Source organism: Netta rufina, assembly GCF_964035555.1.
Source record: "Netta rufina genome assembly, chromosome: 3".
Taxonomy (NCBI): Eukaryota; Metazoa; Chordata; class Aves; order Anseriformes; family Anatidae; genus Netta; species Netta rufina.
In genome coordinates, this window is record NC_140125.1 from 95,385,936 (window position 1) to 95,402,861 (window position 16,926).

General features: G+C 38.9%; 1 protein-coding gene across 7 annotated transcripts in view; it reads left to right on the plus strand.

The window, feature by feature from the left end:
* LOC311207660 (dystonin-like) overlaps positions 1-16,926 on the plus strand; it is a 265,958-nt gene that overhangs the window by 193,872 nt on the left and 55,160 nt on the right. For all 7 annotated transcript variants that reach the window (XM_084283802.1, XM_084283805.1, XM_084283804.1 and 4 more), the window contains 10 exons: positions 3,434-3,595; positions 4,721-4,891; positions 6,162-6,328; positions 8,282-8,441; positions 8,694-9,020; positions 9,195-9,279; positions 10,391-10,632; positions 11,637-11,843; positions 15,554-15,673; positions 15,846-15,953. In XM_084283802.1, coding sequence (XP_084139928.1) covers positions 3,434-3,595; positions 4,721-4,891; positions 6,162-6,328; positions 8,282-8,441; positions 8,694-9,020; positions 9,195-9,279; positions 10,391-10,632; positions 11,637-11,843; positions 15,554-15,673; positions 15,846-15,953 — 1,749 coding nt within the window. The remainder of the gene's footprint in view (positions 1-3,433; positions 3,596-4,720; positions 4,892-6,161; positions 6,329-8,281; positions 8,442-8,693; positions 9,021-9,194; positions 9,280-10,390; positions 10,633-11,636; positions 11,844-15,553; positions 15,674-15,845; positions 15,954-16,926) is intronic.

Consider the following 16,926-nt stretch of genomic DNA (forward strand, 5'->3'; position numbering starts at 1 on the left):
GGACTGTTTGCGTCAGAATCCTCCGTGTGTAGGCAAAGGGGAGGAAGATGAAGACCTGAACATCGAAGACTGTTACGTTCCCCAGAGGTCCATCTACGACACGGTGCGGCTCAACGAGCAGATCGATTCGGGCTCCAAGGGCAGCCTCTCCTCGAGGCACTTCACGGACCGGACCTTGCCCTACAGCCACAGGACGCTGGATATCAGCACCCTGTGCTCCAACGGCGCCCTGACGTCTTCCAGCGTGTTTGAGCTCAGGAGTCGCGAGGCCAACAAGTTGGATGAAAAAATGATCTTCGACGCTCTCAAGCTGAACAGCGACATCATTCGAACAGGGGGGCTGCCCAAAGCCAAGTCTCACACGGAAAAGAAGGAGCATCGGCGTTCGTGGAGGATGTTTGTTCCGCCCAACTTTTCAGATTACACGAATAAGAGCGAATGCTCCTTTAGTGAGCCTGCTGATACGTCAGATACAGCTAAATCAGGCAAATGCAAATGGGGTACGAATTCACTTACCTCGGAAGAGGATGATTCTGGTTTGTGCAGCCCTCCAACAGAAAGGGAAGAAAGACAGGATACACTCCTAGCAGGGGAGCAAGCCCAAATACAGAGTTTATCTTCTGCAGAAGAAATCCAGGCAGTCGGTCAGCTCAGACCGTTTCTCCCTGCTCTTTGCAGAGAGCAGCAAGCCCCGGTGCTTGCAAGCAGCAGTATCCCTGTCAAGGAAAGCTGCAGATTGACTTCATGTGACATTTTGCCCTCTGGAAGAGTAAAACAAAGCAGTCCACAAAAATGTGAGAGCGATCAGGAAGAGATGGGGGAGAAATACTCTTATTTACAAAGTTTCAAAGAGAGAACTCTGACACATGGAGATCCTCTTCAAGGTGATGGACCAAGTGTTTCCCTCAACCAAAACGAAGTGGAAAATGCATATGACGTTCATGAAAAGAATAAAACACGAGCCACAACAGTGGAGAGGGATTATGTGGATGATGCACCTCCTCAGTTAGATGTGTATTATACGAATGGTGCTGTGAATACTGGTGATGTGGATTTAGCAAAATACGAGGTTTTATCAGATCCAGAGGAATCAAGTACAGCACATACAGGCTCAAGTGAAAATGCATTTTCTGTTCAACAGCTTGAATTAGATAGCACTGTAAACTGTCCAAAAGCTATCCCAGGGAGAAGCAGAGGCAATATCTGGACTACAGGCATCCAAGAAACCTTGGATACGGTCTGCAATGGCCTGTTGTCTAACAAGGTAATTAAAAAAAAAATCCATTTGTGAAATAGTTGTAATGCAACCTTAAGCGTAGCTGTTTACAGAAGTCTTTCAGTTTGGCTGTGGCTGGAGACATTGTACATTTTATTAATTCAGCAGATGTAGCAGGCAGTGTCAGTGGCGTAGCGCACCCAAGACGCCCAAACTAGGTGAGATGGTCAGCTCCGAAAATGCACGAGGGGCAATCGCTGACAGGGCTGATTACTTCCAGCTGTTGGGTGTACGGTTATTTATTGTCCAGATGGTGTCTGTTACCCTTGATTTGGAGAGCCTCCACCGCGCGCCGATGTTCGTGTTCAGTTTTTACACAGGCTGTGGTTAAAGGCAATGCCATTCAAGGGCAGCTACAGCCCATTTATTCCGGCTGAGCCGCCTTACTCATAAAGGTATAAGCAACAGTATCAGATTGTTGTGGTTTCCAAGGCATGTAGATTAAAGGCTCACCGCATGTTCTGAAAGCCTTCTTTTGCATTTGCGTGCCAGAAAGTCGATCTGACGGCATGGCAGTGTTTTACAAGCACCGGCTCTCACAATGTTTTGTGAGTGGTGGGTGAGGTAAGAAAGTAAAAAGCGAAGCTTGGTAATAAGTAAAGGGTGTTTTGTCAGCTCTGTAATTTTTTTCTTCCCACTCCGGTTGAAATCTGAGATATTTCAGACTTTGTTGCTAAGTTGTTCTGGTAAACTTTGGCCTCAGCAATAATTGTAATTTATTTTAAGCTTCTCCTTGCAAAGAACGCTTGTGTTTGTAAAGGGCAGATTACGGAGATCAGTCCCCTCTGTGGCAGGGCATTGCTTTCAAAAGATGAGGCTTTATGGGACGTAAAAGAAGAATTTGTTATTGATTCTGTGTAAAAAGATTATTCTGCTCCTCCCTACCCTGAAGTGAAGAAAAAGAAGAGCATTTTCCCTTTTCTGGGAGCAGCCAGCTGGTTGTGCCCTGTGAGTTTTTGTGAAACCACAGTTTTCATTTATTTTTTTTGGTCCACAGTAGCAAAACTCTTACGGATGCTTAATTGCTTTTACCCGTCCCGCTCAGTATATTTGCTCTGGCTTTTAGATTGACTTGTCAAGCTCCTGGAAGTGTGCTCAGCCACCTGGGGGCTGCCTCTTTAAAAGAAATCACTTGCCATACTGTGTTTGGTGCAAAAGAGGAGTCATTGGTATGTTTGAAGTGATTTCTGCTTTTCAGGATGCTGAGAAAGGTTGCTTTGAATGCTCTAAATGTACACCAAAACTGTTACTGAATGCTGCTATAGAAATAGAAGGATTTCGGGTCAAAAGTTGAGCATTCTTTAGCATTGTTTATTCACTGGTTATTTTTCACTGGCCTGTGTAATTAATTCAGGGGCTTCAGGCCATTTTCTGATCTCATTGACACTGGTGTCAGCTCAGCCTCATTCAGCTGAATACAAGTGGAGATTTACATTGCTGTTGCTAATGGTAATAATCTGACTCTGAAAAGCCTTAAATACCTGAGAGAGTAAAATAAAGCAAACAGAAAACTGTTCAAATTGCTCTTTGGGTCCGGTCAAAGCCCTGGCAATTTGCAAGAGTATCTCTCAGAATTAAAAACCATTCTCATGGGTCTCCACTGTGATGCTGTTTCAGCAGCATCCGTACCGCCTCCTCACTTTTTACCTTTATATTCTCATAAAACCTGCCTTGAAATCATTCTCCATTCACTGCTCCTTTAACTTGGAAGTTTTGTCTTTGCCCTAATTTGGAAAAAAATGCCCAATAGTCTGTCTTGGTGTTTGTTTGTTTATTTAAGGACAATTTACGGTCCTTCTGCACCATGTTTTGGTAGGGTTTATAGACAGATAATGAAACAGATAAATGCATTCCTTGTCTTCAGATGCTTTCCTTGATTCTTTCTCCCTTTCCTTCCTGTCGAGAACTGCTCATGGAAATGTACGTCATTTTACCTCAATGGTGTATTACATTTATTCTGTTTAGATTAAGTCTGTTATGTTTAGATTTATTGATTTATTTTTTTAGGAGGGCGCTGGTGAGGAATGGTTTCCTTTCTTTTAGATACCAACTCAGCAAATTCAGCATGTTTGGGTTGCGTAATGTGATGGAAGCACTAGATGTGTTTTATGTTAGCAGTCATAATGTTTCATGTGTGTCTTGTTTTTCCAACTGCAGGTATTCCAGAAAGAAGAAATTGAACCCCTGCAAGTTAAGCAACAGGAGGTAAATTGGTTGGGTCAAGGCCTTATTCAAAGTGCTGCTAAAAGTACCAACACAGAGAACCTTGAACATGACCTTGAAGACGTTAACACCCGGTGGAAGACTCTTAATAAGAAGGTTAATATTTTGTATACTATTCCGCTTTTGTCGTGTCCTATATTTTGATTACTTATTTACTGACGTCTTTCAAAACACAGGAAATTAAATATTCAGTGAGACTATGAATTGTGTTGCTTTACACAATACCTTCACCAGTAATTCTAAGGATAAGATTTGTATCGCTTGTTGCTAGAGGTATTGCTGTCATTTATAAGGTTTTGTCAAACTTTCTGTAGGTCCATCATGGTTTTTCATTGAGGAAAGATTCCTCCAGGGCTGCGTGTTCCTTTCTGCTTAAGCAAAGCAGAGAAGGTTGATAACCCAGTCGAAGAGGCAGGAACTGTGATGCCTATACGGAAAAAACAGCAATGTCATTTGTAGATGGCTGCTTTTGAGTAGTTCCTCTTCAGTCTTCGTTCACGTTTTTTTTTTTTTCCTTCTGTTGTATTTGTGTGCACTGGTCATACCTGTGGAGTGCAGCACTGATACAGCCCAGCTTTGTGTGACTCGTGGCACAATTCCTTTGTAGTACCTTAAGGGTTGCCTGAGCCTTTGGAAGGTACCACTGCTTTGGAAAACTTGCTGTAGATTTTCTTTTTTTTTCTGATGCTTTGAAGACTTCTCTTCCTGAAGTAGCTGCTGTTGAAAATGGCAAGGGTGGGAAGTGGAAACTGCATTTGGTTTCCTCTGCTCTCTGTCTGCCTGAAGGGGTGATGCGGCAGGACCACAGACACTTGTAATGCACCTATTTGTCCTCTCCTTTCCTATTTCTTCTTTCCTTTGAAGGGCTTATTGCCCCTTAACTGCTGCTTTGGGTGCCTGGCTCAGTCTTTTTATAAGGAAAATATAGACCATCTGAAACACAAACATCCTGTCAGTGTGCTTCGTAATACTGTAGCTATATAAAACAGGAGCATCTCTTGTAATGGACTACTAGAGCAGTCTAGTTCACTGAGAGTTAACCTCTCTTCACGGGATGACTGTGGAGATTAATGGTACGTTGTGCCATAGTGCTGCTACAAATAGCTATGAAAACGAGAGCACAAGTTAATGATATTGCCAGGTGTTGAGCAAATTTTGGCCGCTTGTTTCACAGAAATAAGAAAAAAGGTGAGTACAGTCAGATGTTCTATTTTTCGTCAGGTTGCCCAGCGTGCTGCACAATTGCAGGAAGCTCTCCTTCACTGTGGGAGGTTTCAGGATGCCCTTGAATCTCTGCTTAGCTGGCTCATTGATACAGAAGAACTTGTGGCTAATCAGAAGCCACCATCTGCTGAGTTCAAAGTCGTGAAGGCCCAGATACAAGAACAGAAAGTAAGTAAAATCCGTTCAGAGTATCTCTCTATTCACTGGAGCCATGAGAATGAATTCCCAGTCTTTGTCAAAGCATGAAATCTTTTCAGGTGTACCGAGGTGGTTAAGACAGCCATCTGTTTGGTACTCCAGGGTCTGCCCAGGGCTGGGAGAAGGGCTCATCTTCTGGGAGCACAGGACAGTGTATGACACTGCAATCTGAGCTCTAGTTAGAATAATTAACACCCTCTGGAAAGAAATGTTAAAGGTCCACTGGAAAAAGAGACAACGTAAAATATGGTTTTTGGCAATTCAGAAAGTAGGAAATAAAACATAGAAAGTTTTTCATTGTAATAACTCCAAGGTAATATTGCAGGCTACGGACAGAAATACTTGGATCTTGATCCTGTTGTGATCTGATCATTGTTGGTAATTATTTCGAGTGCTCTTGGGGAATGGCCTGGGTTAATATAAAGACACTAGCAGTGTTATCACCTGTGAATTTTCAAAATGGTCACAGAAAAAAGAAGCACACTGTAGCTCATGAAACATTGTCCATGCAGTTGGACTGTGTGGCCGGCTCCCATGCAGATATTTAATGTAAATCTGTGGCCAAAACAGGTTGTCATTTTGGGATCCCTGCAGAGGAGAGAATGGTCACATTACCAAAGGTTACTAGAGAATGGGGAGAGGAGTGGCACAGAGGATTTGAGGGAGAAGTGGAATTTATTCTTGAGGAAGAAAATAATTTATTAGACTAGATCAATGAATTTCATTCTATGTCAAGGAAGTGATGAACAGATTATATTATTATTTTTTTTATATTTCTGTTCACCTATCTATATCTATGAGAATTACCTTTGTTTTGCCATGTCTATAAGAGCATTTACCTTTCTCATAAAAGTTCAAAATGCATCAAATACTTCAAATAGCATGTTTCCCTCAGTGGTGTTAGATGTAACTTTTTCCCCTGTATGCTTGCTCTTTAGGGTTGCCACATGTTACCAACCCACAGAAACCAAGGGTGTCTTTTGGGTTTGGAGAATCTGCTCTTTGTCTCAAAGCGGTTCAGAGACTAAAATGAGCATCTGGGGGTGGGGAGGAGGGGAGCATCTCTCTTTTTTGATTAGCATTATTCACACCATCACAATATAGCATCACACTTCCATCAAAATAGCATTGATATTTTTTTTGCTTAAGAGGTTTTCAAGAAGTCCAGCTCCTTCTGTTTTTACACTTGTGATATTACAGTGTTCCTTAATAACCTGCTGTCGGATTGCTTTCTCTCTAGCTTCTCCAGAGGTTGCTGGATGACCGCAAGCCTACTGTTGAGGTAATCAAGCGTGAAGGGGAGAAAATTGCAGAGTCAGCAGAACCTGCTGATAAAGTGAAAATCTTGAAACAGCTGAGTTTCCTGGACAGTCGATGGGATGCATTGCTCAGTAAAGCTGAAACAAGGTATTTGAAATTCTTCCATAGCTTTGAAAAATATAGACATAGCACGTGATAGATGGTTAGAAGCAGCAAGTGGAACTCTAATGTGAAATCTTTTTAACTACTATCATACTTGTTCGTACATTACATCGTTGTGTCTCGATGTTGATGTAATAGGTCCTCTGAAGAAAAAGTGGAGAGACGTGCCTTGAACAGAGTAAAAGCTTTAAACAAATGTTTAATTTGTTTTAATAACGTTTTAGCCTAAGGTGTGACAATCTGCTAGGATTGACGGCATGTGTATCCTCTGAACATTTTATCTCTGTTGGTTCATTTAATTGAAGTTTCTTGATGAAGAAAAAGCACATCTATTTTGCATAGAATCGAGTGCATTCTTGACACTTACTAATGATCTTACCTCAAAACTTAAAAATCCTGACATGCTGCTACAAAGAGGGGGCACTCAACTCTTCCTCTCTTTTGCTGTTTGATGTCATCTGTGTCATCAGTTTCTAGCATTTAGTAACCCTCATGCTGTCAGTTTCTGATGTACTTATGCAAGGTGCTGAGCTGCCTTAGTTCTCAAGAAAAAAAGGACCACTGAGGTATGCAGATATATTCTAGCAATGCAGAAACACTCTTAAAGAGATTGCAGTCCAATTCAAGTTCCAATTTAAAAAAAAAGACACAATATCCACATATACAGACACTTAGATACTTTATGATTTGTCTGTGATTCTAAACTCACCTATATTGTCTTCTACTCCCTCTGTAGTTCCTTTACTCCAAACCTCTTTAGTTGCCTTGTACTAATAATACAATTATTTAATTAGTAGAGTCAACCACTAATAGACAATTATTTCCTTTTTTTTTTTTCTTTAATTTATTGAAAGTATCTGACTCATTAGCTGGGTAATGTTATGTTTAATTTAATGTTCTTCTCCCAGTCTGGTGATGTATAATTAAAAATGAAATTGCATTTTTTTCTAAGCTATCAATTAGTTGGAAGCTTGTCTCCATTTTTCTTTGTCTGGTCTCTCGAAATGAAAAGGAGATCTGACAATGATTTTGAAAACTAAGTAGAGTATTTCTGTGAGCATTCTATAGCTAACTGTGCCAGGCCTGTCGGGTCTCCCTTGCTTATAAACCTTGGGAAGCATGTGTGAACATAGCTTTTACCTGGAATAAGATCCCCTGTTGAAAGACAATATTGTGATGTTTTTCATGTAGGAAAAATCTCTCTTAAAAGCATGCTTGAGGGAGATTTCTTTCTACCACCAGTGGTGGTAGAGAAGACTATTCCTGTGATCAAGAATCTTCTCTGAAAAGTAATAATCTGGAACAGAAATGTTTTAGATACTGCTTTTTTTTTTTTTTTGAGGTCAAGTCTCTGTGCTTTATTAACATTGTCTCATTAGTTTCATTGAGAGCTTTTATCCAGAACAAGAGATACAAAGTAGAGCCAAGTAGTTCTGCTCACATCACTGAACAAATGTTAAAAGGTATTTTACAACGCTGAGTAAGCATGATAATGTGTTCTGGTTCAATAAAGCCTTTGAGTAACTTTAAAACTTGTAATAGGGAGATGTAACTTAATGCTTAAAGACAGCTACAAGTTGAGAACTACCTTAATTGGGTATCGAACAATATTTTGCTGAATGGAGTGCTAGAAAAAAAATATATGAATACAGCACTAATCCTTTTACTTATAAAACTTACCTATCAGCTATAAGAACTTCAAACAGCTTTGGAGGTAGGTTTTGTTTGGGTTTTGTTCACCTTGCTTTTTTATTGGATATCGTGGATGTATTTCTGTTTCATTTTCATATATTTCTATTTCATATTGTAGTTCCTAGAATAAGACAGAATTGTGGTTTTTGTTTGTTTGTTTCCAAAGATTCAAGATTCAAGGGTCTTTTTTAAAAAATATATATTTAATATATACTTCCTCACACAAAAAAAACACCTTGTTTGTAGGAACCGCCAGTTGGAAGGCATCTCAGTGGTAGCACAGCAGTTTCATGAAGCTCTGGAGCCACTGGTGGAGTGGCTGACCGCCACAGAGAAGAGGCTTGCAAATGCTGAACCCATTGGAACACAGGCCTCCAAACTGCAACAGCAGATTGCTCAGCATAAAGTAAGATACAAACCACAAATTTGCTTGTGCCATTCTTTCTAAACTCATCTGTAAAGTACAGCACAAATGGGAAAGCTGTTGTGCTGTACCATTGTTTTACCATACTGATTTTTTTCTGTTATTTGAGTTCTATGTGTTTATGTTGGCAATATGTCATTTTTTTATTCAGTTTTTATTTAGTTCCACTTACGTTTCTTTTATGTTTTTCTCATTTTCTTTTCCATTATTCTTCATTATTCAAAAAATATATAGGCTCTAGAAGATGATGTTCTAGCTCACAATAAGAGTTTACATCAGGCCATTAGTATTGGTCAGTCTCTAAAGACTATGAGCTCCAGGGAAGATAAAGATATGGTGCAGGAAAAGCTAGATTCTTCTCAGGCCCGATACATTGAGATTCAAGAGAAGAGCAACAGCAGGTCTGAACTTCTCCAGCAAGCCTACTGCAATGCTCAGATTTTTGGGGAGGACGAAGTTGAATTGATGAACTGGCTGAATGAAGTCCATGATAAACTGAGCAAATTGTCAGTCCAAGATTGCAACGCAGAATTGATTGAGAAACAGCACTCTGAACTACTGGTATTTTGATTTCTGTTCATTTATTATTTCATTCGGTTTTGTATATGGTTTACATATCCATGTTTTATTTATTTTTCATTAATATATTTTATTTAAAATGGAAACATGCTTACTCCAAATAAAAGTAGTGTCATTTATTATGTCCATGCTTACACAAATGGCATTTCCTCTTAGGATCTTCAGGAGGAGATTCTTCTTAGAAAACAAAATGTTGATTTGGCTATACAAAATGGCTTAGAGCTTCTCAAGCAAACAACAGGTGAGAGTTTTTAGAAAATTACAATTCACTGGGCTTTTTTTCTTGTACTTGAAAGTGCTTATGAGAAGATTGAAGTCAAACCTGTAAATATTAGTCCATACTTGCTGCTTAAAGCGGTTGCAGTTGTCTATTTTAATAAAGGTTTGAGGTCAAGGTAGGTTACGTTTTGGACCAAATGTGTGTGAGCAAAAGTCCATTTATGCTTGTAGGGAATTTGGCCCTTGAATTCCTTATTATTTTTAGTGGCAAATTATTTTAGTGAACCTGCATTCCATTCCTAATAGGAAGTTATGAGCATTACTCAGAATGGAGGGCTGTTTGGCAGTGGACACAGTCAATTCCCTGGAGTCATTCACAGATGAATGAGATATTAGACTACCTTTAACTGCAAGAGGAAAGCTTTGACCACTGGAGCTAATATTGTGGGAAAAGTTGCATTCCAGTTGTACACAACGTCTGTTCTGTAGATCAACATCTGTCCAGATTTTCCAGTACTTTTATAGTTCTTGAACTCTGTAAGACACACATGGCCGAAGGAGGGGAATCCTTTTTCTATTCCACACTTAAACATTATGCATATTCTGTAATGAAAACTGAATATGTACTAATACATTTCAGGAGGTTGCTTTTATTTTAGCCTTTTGAGTTATTCTGAACAGATGGTAAAGTGTGTACGTGATAAAGAATGATATAAAATATTACTGTAGTTAATATTTTTTTTTTTTTTTTTCTTAGTATTTTCAGTGACTTTTATAATCTGTTTTTTTGTTGTTGTTGTTAGATTTGGGGGGGGCTTTATAAGAAGTATCGTGATTTTCTAAAGAACATCTGCATTAAATTTTGGGTCACATGCCTTACTTTCTGAAACTTTAGTAAAGCAAAAAACCACAGAAGGTTAGATCCTGAATTGAGGTAAACTTTGTAGCTCTGTAGACTTTCAGTGAAGTAGAATAATTTACAAGAGGTGAGGATTTGCCCTGTCACCTTGTTTGGGTCATTTTATAAATTAAATTATTGAGATTGCTCTAATAGGTGTGGGTTGATGTTTGGGATTTTTTTTTTCTTTTAAGGATTTGTGTTCACAGGAAATAACATCCTTCTGATATTTTAGGTGATGAAGTTGTAATAATTCAAGATAAACTGGAAGGCATTAAAGCGAGGTACAAAGACATTACAAAATTGAGCTCTGACGTGTCCAAGACCTTAGAGCAGGCTCTGCAGCTTGCAGGTCAACTACACTCAACCCATGAGGAGCTCTGCAAATGGCTTGATAAAGTGGAAGTGGAGTTACTGTCATACGAAACTCAAATACCAAAGGGTGAAGAATTAAGCCAAGCACAAGAAAGACAAAAAGTAGGTTTTAGAACCTGTGAATTATTTATTGCTGAATGATTCAACTAGGTTTTGTGTTAACTTCTGTTTGGCAGGAAGTTGTTTTGTGAATAACTAATTTGGCATCGGATCTCATCTGACTAAATGTAGCAGTAGTTAAGAATTGAACTCACTTTCCAGAGTCATCTGTTATAATCACTTACGAAACTGGGCTGAGGTTTATTTTTAGCACAGAAGCACAACATTTCCTTTTTGTTCGAGCAATTACCTAATCCTGGGAAAACTCCTAAATTGTCAAACAAAGTTATTTTGGTTCTTTAGTTATGACATGGATAAAATCCTAAAAAGTATAAAAAAGACAGCATTTAAATATATTACTAATTTCGTTTATCAATAAGTTTTTTTTTTTTTAATGTAGCACAAGTTGGATAGTTTTGAAAGAAAAAAGCTAAAAAAATACATTAGTTTTCAGATATATATATATATATTTATATAAAGAAAAAAAAAAAGAATCAGCAATAGGGTTCCCTGTAAAGAAAAATGTCATTCCTGAAGGACTGTATGATGATTTGACTGGGATGTAATCCAGTCATTGCTCATTTCAGGAATCGCTTGAATTCATCATATTTTGCTTCATTTCATACTTTTGGTGGTGATTTAGTTCTTTATGGAGTTGCAGGGTGCAAAGAATATGTGTTAGTTTTATTTTATCGGGTTGCTTCGTTAACTACTAACAACTCTAATAAATTCCAGAGAATTTCAGAGTATCACATTGACTGGAGAAATGTTTTTAGGATTATTCTATAGAAACTTTCAAGCATCACTCACTTTTCTGTCAAACAACTGACAAGTATCAAAAAGCTCATAAAACGGAGCTGAAAATAATTGTGCTAATTTATCCCTTTGGTGTGCCTGGAACACATTTCAGTTCTCAACACGGTAGTTGAGAGAATAAAAACCATGTGCAAGCTGTGTGTGTGTTCAGCTCATGTGTTGGCACATTTACTTTAAATGGCTTTTTGCAGGAGCTGAAAAAGGAAGCAAAGAACAACAAAGCCTTAGTGGACACCCTGAATGAAGTCGGCAGTGCCTTCCTAGAGCTGGTGCCATGGAGGGCCAGAGAGGGGCTCGACAAGATGATAACAGAGGACAACGAGCGATACAGATTGGTGAGCGACACGATCTCGCAGAAGGTGGATGAGATTGACGCTGCCATCCTGAGATCCCAGCAGGTACAGAAAACTGGGTTTTGGGCCATACTAAGTTGTCTCTGGCAACGTGTACCTGAACTGAAGATGTCCTTTAATAGCGTTGCCAAACGTTTGTTGTGCTCGAGCAGCAAAAGGCCTGTTTGAATGGAATGTGACTCCACTGTAAAGGTATGCATGCCAGAATGTACGCTGGTGTAATCATCTGACTTCTTGTTGACACAAACCTCAGTCCTGCAGCTAATATTGCTCTAACTATCCTGTGGCTTCTTAAGTGGGAGTTTGCTTGGCTAAGAACTGAATGGCTCATAGCTTTCACAGATCAGGTTGTGTTAAGGAAAATAGAGCCCAGTTCCCCAGCAAATCTTCCTGGATGCAACACTGAGATCACTAATGTAGCCATACCTTCAAGCATCAGTTGATTGTCTTGCTCCTCTGTACTTTTGACAAAGCTGGATCGTCCTATTCCAAGCTGCACAGGAAAATTTAAATAACAATTGCTTTTACTCATATCCAGAACACTTTTCTTCGTGGGACACAAAAACTGACTTTTTAAATACATGAAAGTTTCTAAACACACACAGATGCGTATATATGGTACACTTCGAGAACTGCCATTCTAATTTCGTCACTAAATAGTCCCATATTTAAGCTCCGTGCTTATAAAAGCATTGTGGAGACACAATTTCCCAGTGTCTGCCTACAGTTCAGGCATAAAAATATCGGTGGAGGTTTGTCTTTCTCCTAACAGTTCCTGTAAATGGTTATAATGGGACAAGGAGAAAGCATGTGTGACACTTCCAAAGTTTGTTGAAAGCCGACTGAAAGAGGCTGGCAGTAACTCAGATCTCCTTATTTCTGAGGTTAAAAATAACTTCATGCTTAACCTTTTAAGGGGTGTGCTATGAATATTATCTCATCTCATTAAACTAAATCCTCAAAAATGAAGGGTGTTTTTCTGGTGAGTGATAAGGTGAGATAGAAGAGTGGATGTTGGCTCTCCTTCAACCTGACGGAATTGTGTGAGTATGTTGCATCCCCTAGCACCAGTTCAGCAGATTCAAGTCCAGGCAAGAAAGGTCCAGAGCTGCTGCTCCACTAGGTGATATTGCGAGGGCATCTTACACCCTACTGCTGCATCCCCCCAACCTCCACTTCAGCCCATCTCACACCACACCACTATACTCCCAGGTACTATATCCCATGATGAAGTGGCTTAGTGTGTTTTCAGTGAAGGACAAGCTGCTTTCCATTTTGCTCACAGATAGATAATAAAAAATATTTTTGGAGAAGCTGATGCTTTGTGAGCTTACCCTGTGGCTACTTAAGTACCAATACTATTAAAAATTTCTGGGTGGAGGGCAAAGACACTGAGGACATGAGGGTTCAGTGGAACTGGAGCATTTTTTCTGATAGACATTACTGGGCTATGGTGACAAACACAGTAAGCAATACGAATGAGTAAGCATATTGGTTCATTCTGTAAACAGAGGCTTAAAAGCTTAATAAATTAATGCAATTTCTCCCAAGTGGATAGAATTATCTGAGAGAAATTCTGCTGCATGTTTTCATCCCTATTTCTCAATAGTGAAGGTACTGGTCAGTATCTTACCCCAGCGCAAAGGGTGCCACAAGGAAACAGATCATATTCTGCAGTTGACTTACTTGTTTTTTGCTCTAAAGCAGCCACAAAGAATGCTTTACAAAGCATTCAGAGAGCAAACCACAATGTTACCATATTCACAAGTCAGTCTTTCTCGATTAGAAGAAGTACCATCATGAACGATGGTTGGTTAAACTGGGTAGGGTTGAAATAGGTGATTTTATAGTGACTTAAGTGAAGCCATGGCTCAAAAAATAACTCTGTCAGGCATAATGGAAAAAATCTCTTTGAATTTTGGATGCAGTGAGCACCGATTTTGCGCTTTTTGTTCGTTAATGTTATTTATATGTGCACGTTGCAAATTTGAAATCCTGTACCTTCATCAAATGGAGTTTAGAGTCCAGTCCTTCCTCACTTCTCTGGAATCTGGACATTTCAGTGCCACACCTTGATTTTATTATTTCCATTCAATATTCGATCAATATTACTAACATGCCTATCAATCTTTGGTTTCAGCAAATCACGCTGCAGTTAGTTTGTACCTCTAACACATTTGACGTCACGTTCATTTCCTTTAGTTGGGTCATAAATAGATGGGCTTCCAAAGAGCTTGGTTGTGAAATGCAGTTTCTAAAGTCAGGGTTAAACACCGTTGGTGCATGTGCTTTGTGCTGATGTTTACAGTGCTAATTGTTTCGAGCATACCTTTCTATTGGGAAGTCACAATATTTAGGACAAAATTTTACTTTCTTTTACTTTAAATGAGAAATGACGTATGGTGAAAAAGAATGTTTGTGCTCTCTTTCATGTAACAAATGGATTAAATAAGGCTGAAAAAGATTGACTCATAAAGAAAGAAATCTCAGAACTGCTTCTTTTGTTTTTGCGTGACTCATAATTAACCACTAAGACAAGAGTGATTTAGTGGCTAAAGCGAACTGCAGCTCTGTTCCAGGAGCAACGCTGTCATGGTGCTATAGCCACAAATGCACAGACCATCAGATTTAAAAGACAAGAGGGACCGAGTGTGGTCAGAAAGAGACTTCTGAAGAAAGTGTGGTAGTCAACAACACAAGTAACGAGTTCTGACCTAAAATGTCCTAACAGACTTTCAGAATAGCTCAGAGCCATATTAATCTTCATCTAATTGCAGCAGGGATCAGTGTTTTAGAGAAAAAGTAGTTAGCTCTTAGTAGATGTGATGACTGTTTTGTGTATCTGACCATCCTGCACAGCATGGCTGAAGCTCAGAGCTGCCTCTCTTGAGTACTACAATATGTATGTGCTGAGATGCATGCATATAAACTTGAGCATAAGATATAATACATGATTTTTATTAATTTTCTCTGTAGACTCTTACTTTTCAGCAGAATTGGATCCCCAGGTACTTCTTTTCAGGATCTCTTACTCTCCTTTTCAAATTAGTAAGAAAAAGATCCTCTAAATCCTCTAATTACCTTAGTGCTTCAAGGTAATTTTTGAAACATTAAAGTGTTGACTAACAGGATTCAGAAGTTAATCTTTTAGTGAAAGGGCTGGCTGCACCCAAATGCCCCAAAGTATTTTCAAATTTAATCCGCGGTCTAGATTTAGATGAAATCCTGTCTTCTCTGAATTCAGTGTGGTGTTTTTTTTTCATTGACTTAGTTGAATTGTGATTGTTTCACCTTAATCATTTAATATCAAGGTGGCTTTTAAGATTAAAAATGTAACATCAAACAGCTATTTCTTACTGTAATTACAACAGGAGCAGTAATAATAAATATAGAGATGGTAAAGACATGAAAGTTGAATAAAAAGAAACAATTCAGTTAAAATTATGAAATCATAACCCTTTTAATTTTCATATGTCTGTTAAGAGAGCTGTAGGCTTTGGAAAAATACACTTCCATTCTTTGTCATGCTTATGAATTAAGCTGATTTTATTACAATTCCTCAGAACCATTTTGGGCTTTGTATTTAATTTATATAAAAAAAAAACTCATATGGAAAGTGAACTGCCATCTTTCTACCAATTTAAAAGTATGCTTTTTAAAAGTACGCTTTTTAATCTCCTTTAAAAATTTTGAAACAGTCATTCTAATTTCACGTATACAGAATCACCGAACTAATTCATGTCTCCCTCATTTAGTTTGATCAAGCAGCTGATGCTGAACTCGCCTGGATTGGAGAAACAGAAAAGAAACTGATGTCTCTGGGTGATATTAGGCTTGAGCAAGACCAGACCGCAGCTCAGCTACAAGTTCAAAAGGTAAAAGAAATGCATTTCCAACTGTCATGTTAATTATTGGCCAGCACGCTCTCCATCTAGAAAATGTACTAGTGTGATTTAATTTTATGTCTATCATAATGCATTTCAAAAATAGTTTTTGCTCCATGTACTCTTATTTTTTATTGCTGACCAGTTCTTATTGTGTTTCAAGGCTTTTACCATGGAGATTTTGCGACACAAGGATACTATAGATGAACTTGTTAAATCTGGGGATAAGATAATGAACACATGCACTGAAGAAGAGAAACAGACCATAAAGGTAAAGTTCCGTAAGTTTGCAGCTACAGTGGGTGTGAAGATAATATATAAGTAGGAAGATTCCTATTATGTATCTTTCAAAAAACTGATGAAAAAGCTTTAATTACATCCACTTCCAGTCTGAGGTTTGTAACACTGGAAGAAATGCTGTCGTGTATCTCTATTCTTCCTTCAGGATGTTCAAAGAGCAAGCACTGTGTACTTACTTCATTGTCTGACACTACTTTGTAGCCCCATTTGTCTCTGGTGTGGTAAATAGCATTTTAGCCAATGAGATGATTGAGTGACTAGGTATTAGTCAGCTGGGGTGATGCGTGTGGAATCTGGCTGTTGATCTCCCTCGCTTCTCTTGGGTCTGTGAAGCTCTGGCTGGGTGTGTGCATTTCTGCGCCCCATTCAGTGGCAGGCACCTCAGTGTGAATCTTTACTTTCATTTCTGATGATTTCAGTGTGAGCCTTGTTCTTGTTTACCAAGAAGGTTCCATCCTGTTGACTAACACAGCCTCTGAAAGGCGTTCTTATGCATTTGTTCATGTGTACACACAGAGCCTGAGGTGGGGGGCTGACACGACATATAAACATATCTAGACATGTGCATACACACATGCAGATCTTTCCCACTGGTATTTTATAATGGATTTTTTTTTTGTGCTAACTTGTGGATATGTTATGTGAATGATGTGCCTGGATACGTTATGTGAATCGGGTCCTTCCAGTGACCAGCAGTACTTCACTAATTGTGCTCTGCTGCAGCATCTCTGAATAAATTTGATTTGCTCTTAAGTGAATTTAAAATAGATGAGCTGTTCAGTCTATTAAAATGTAGTCATAAGGGAGAGCAATTTTAGGTGGGCCTCTATTGAATATTTGCATTAGTCAAAAATACTGTGCATCTGTGTGTTAGGCTGTTTTGTCCTTTGGATAGCATCTCTATACATAATTTACATGCAAGACATAACAAATGAAACGATAGT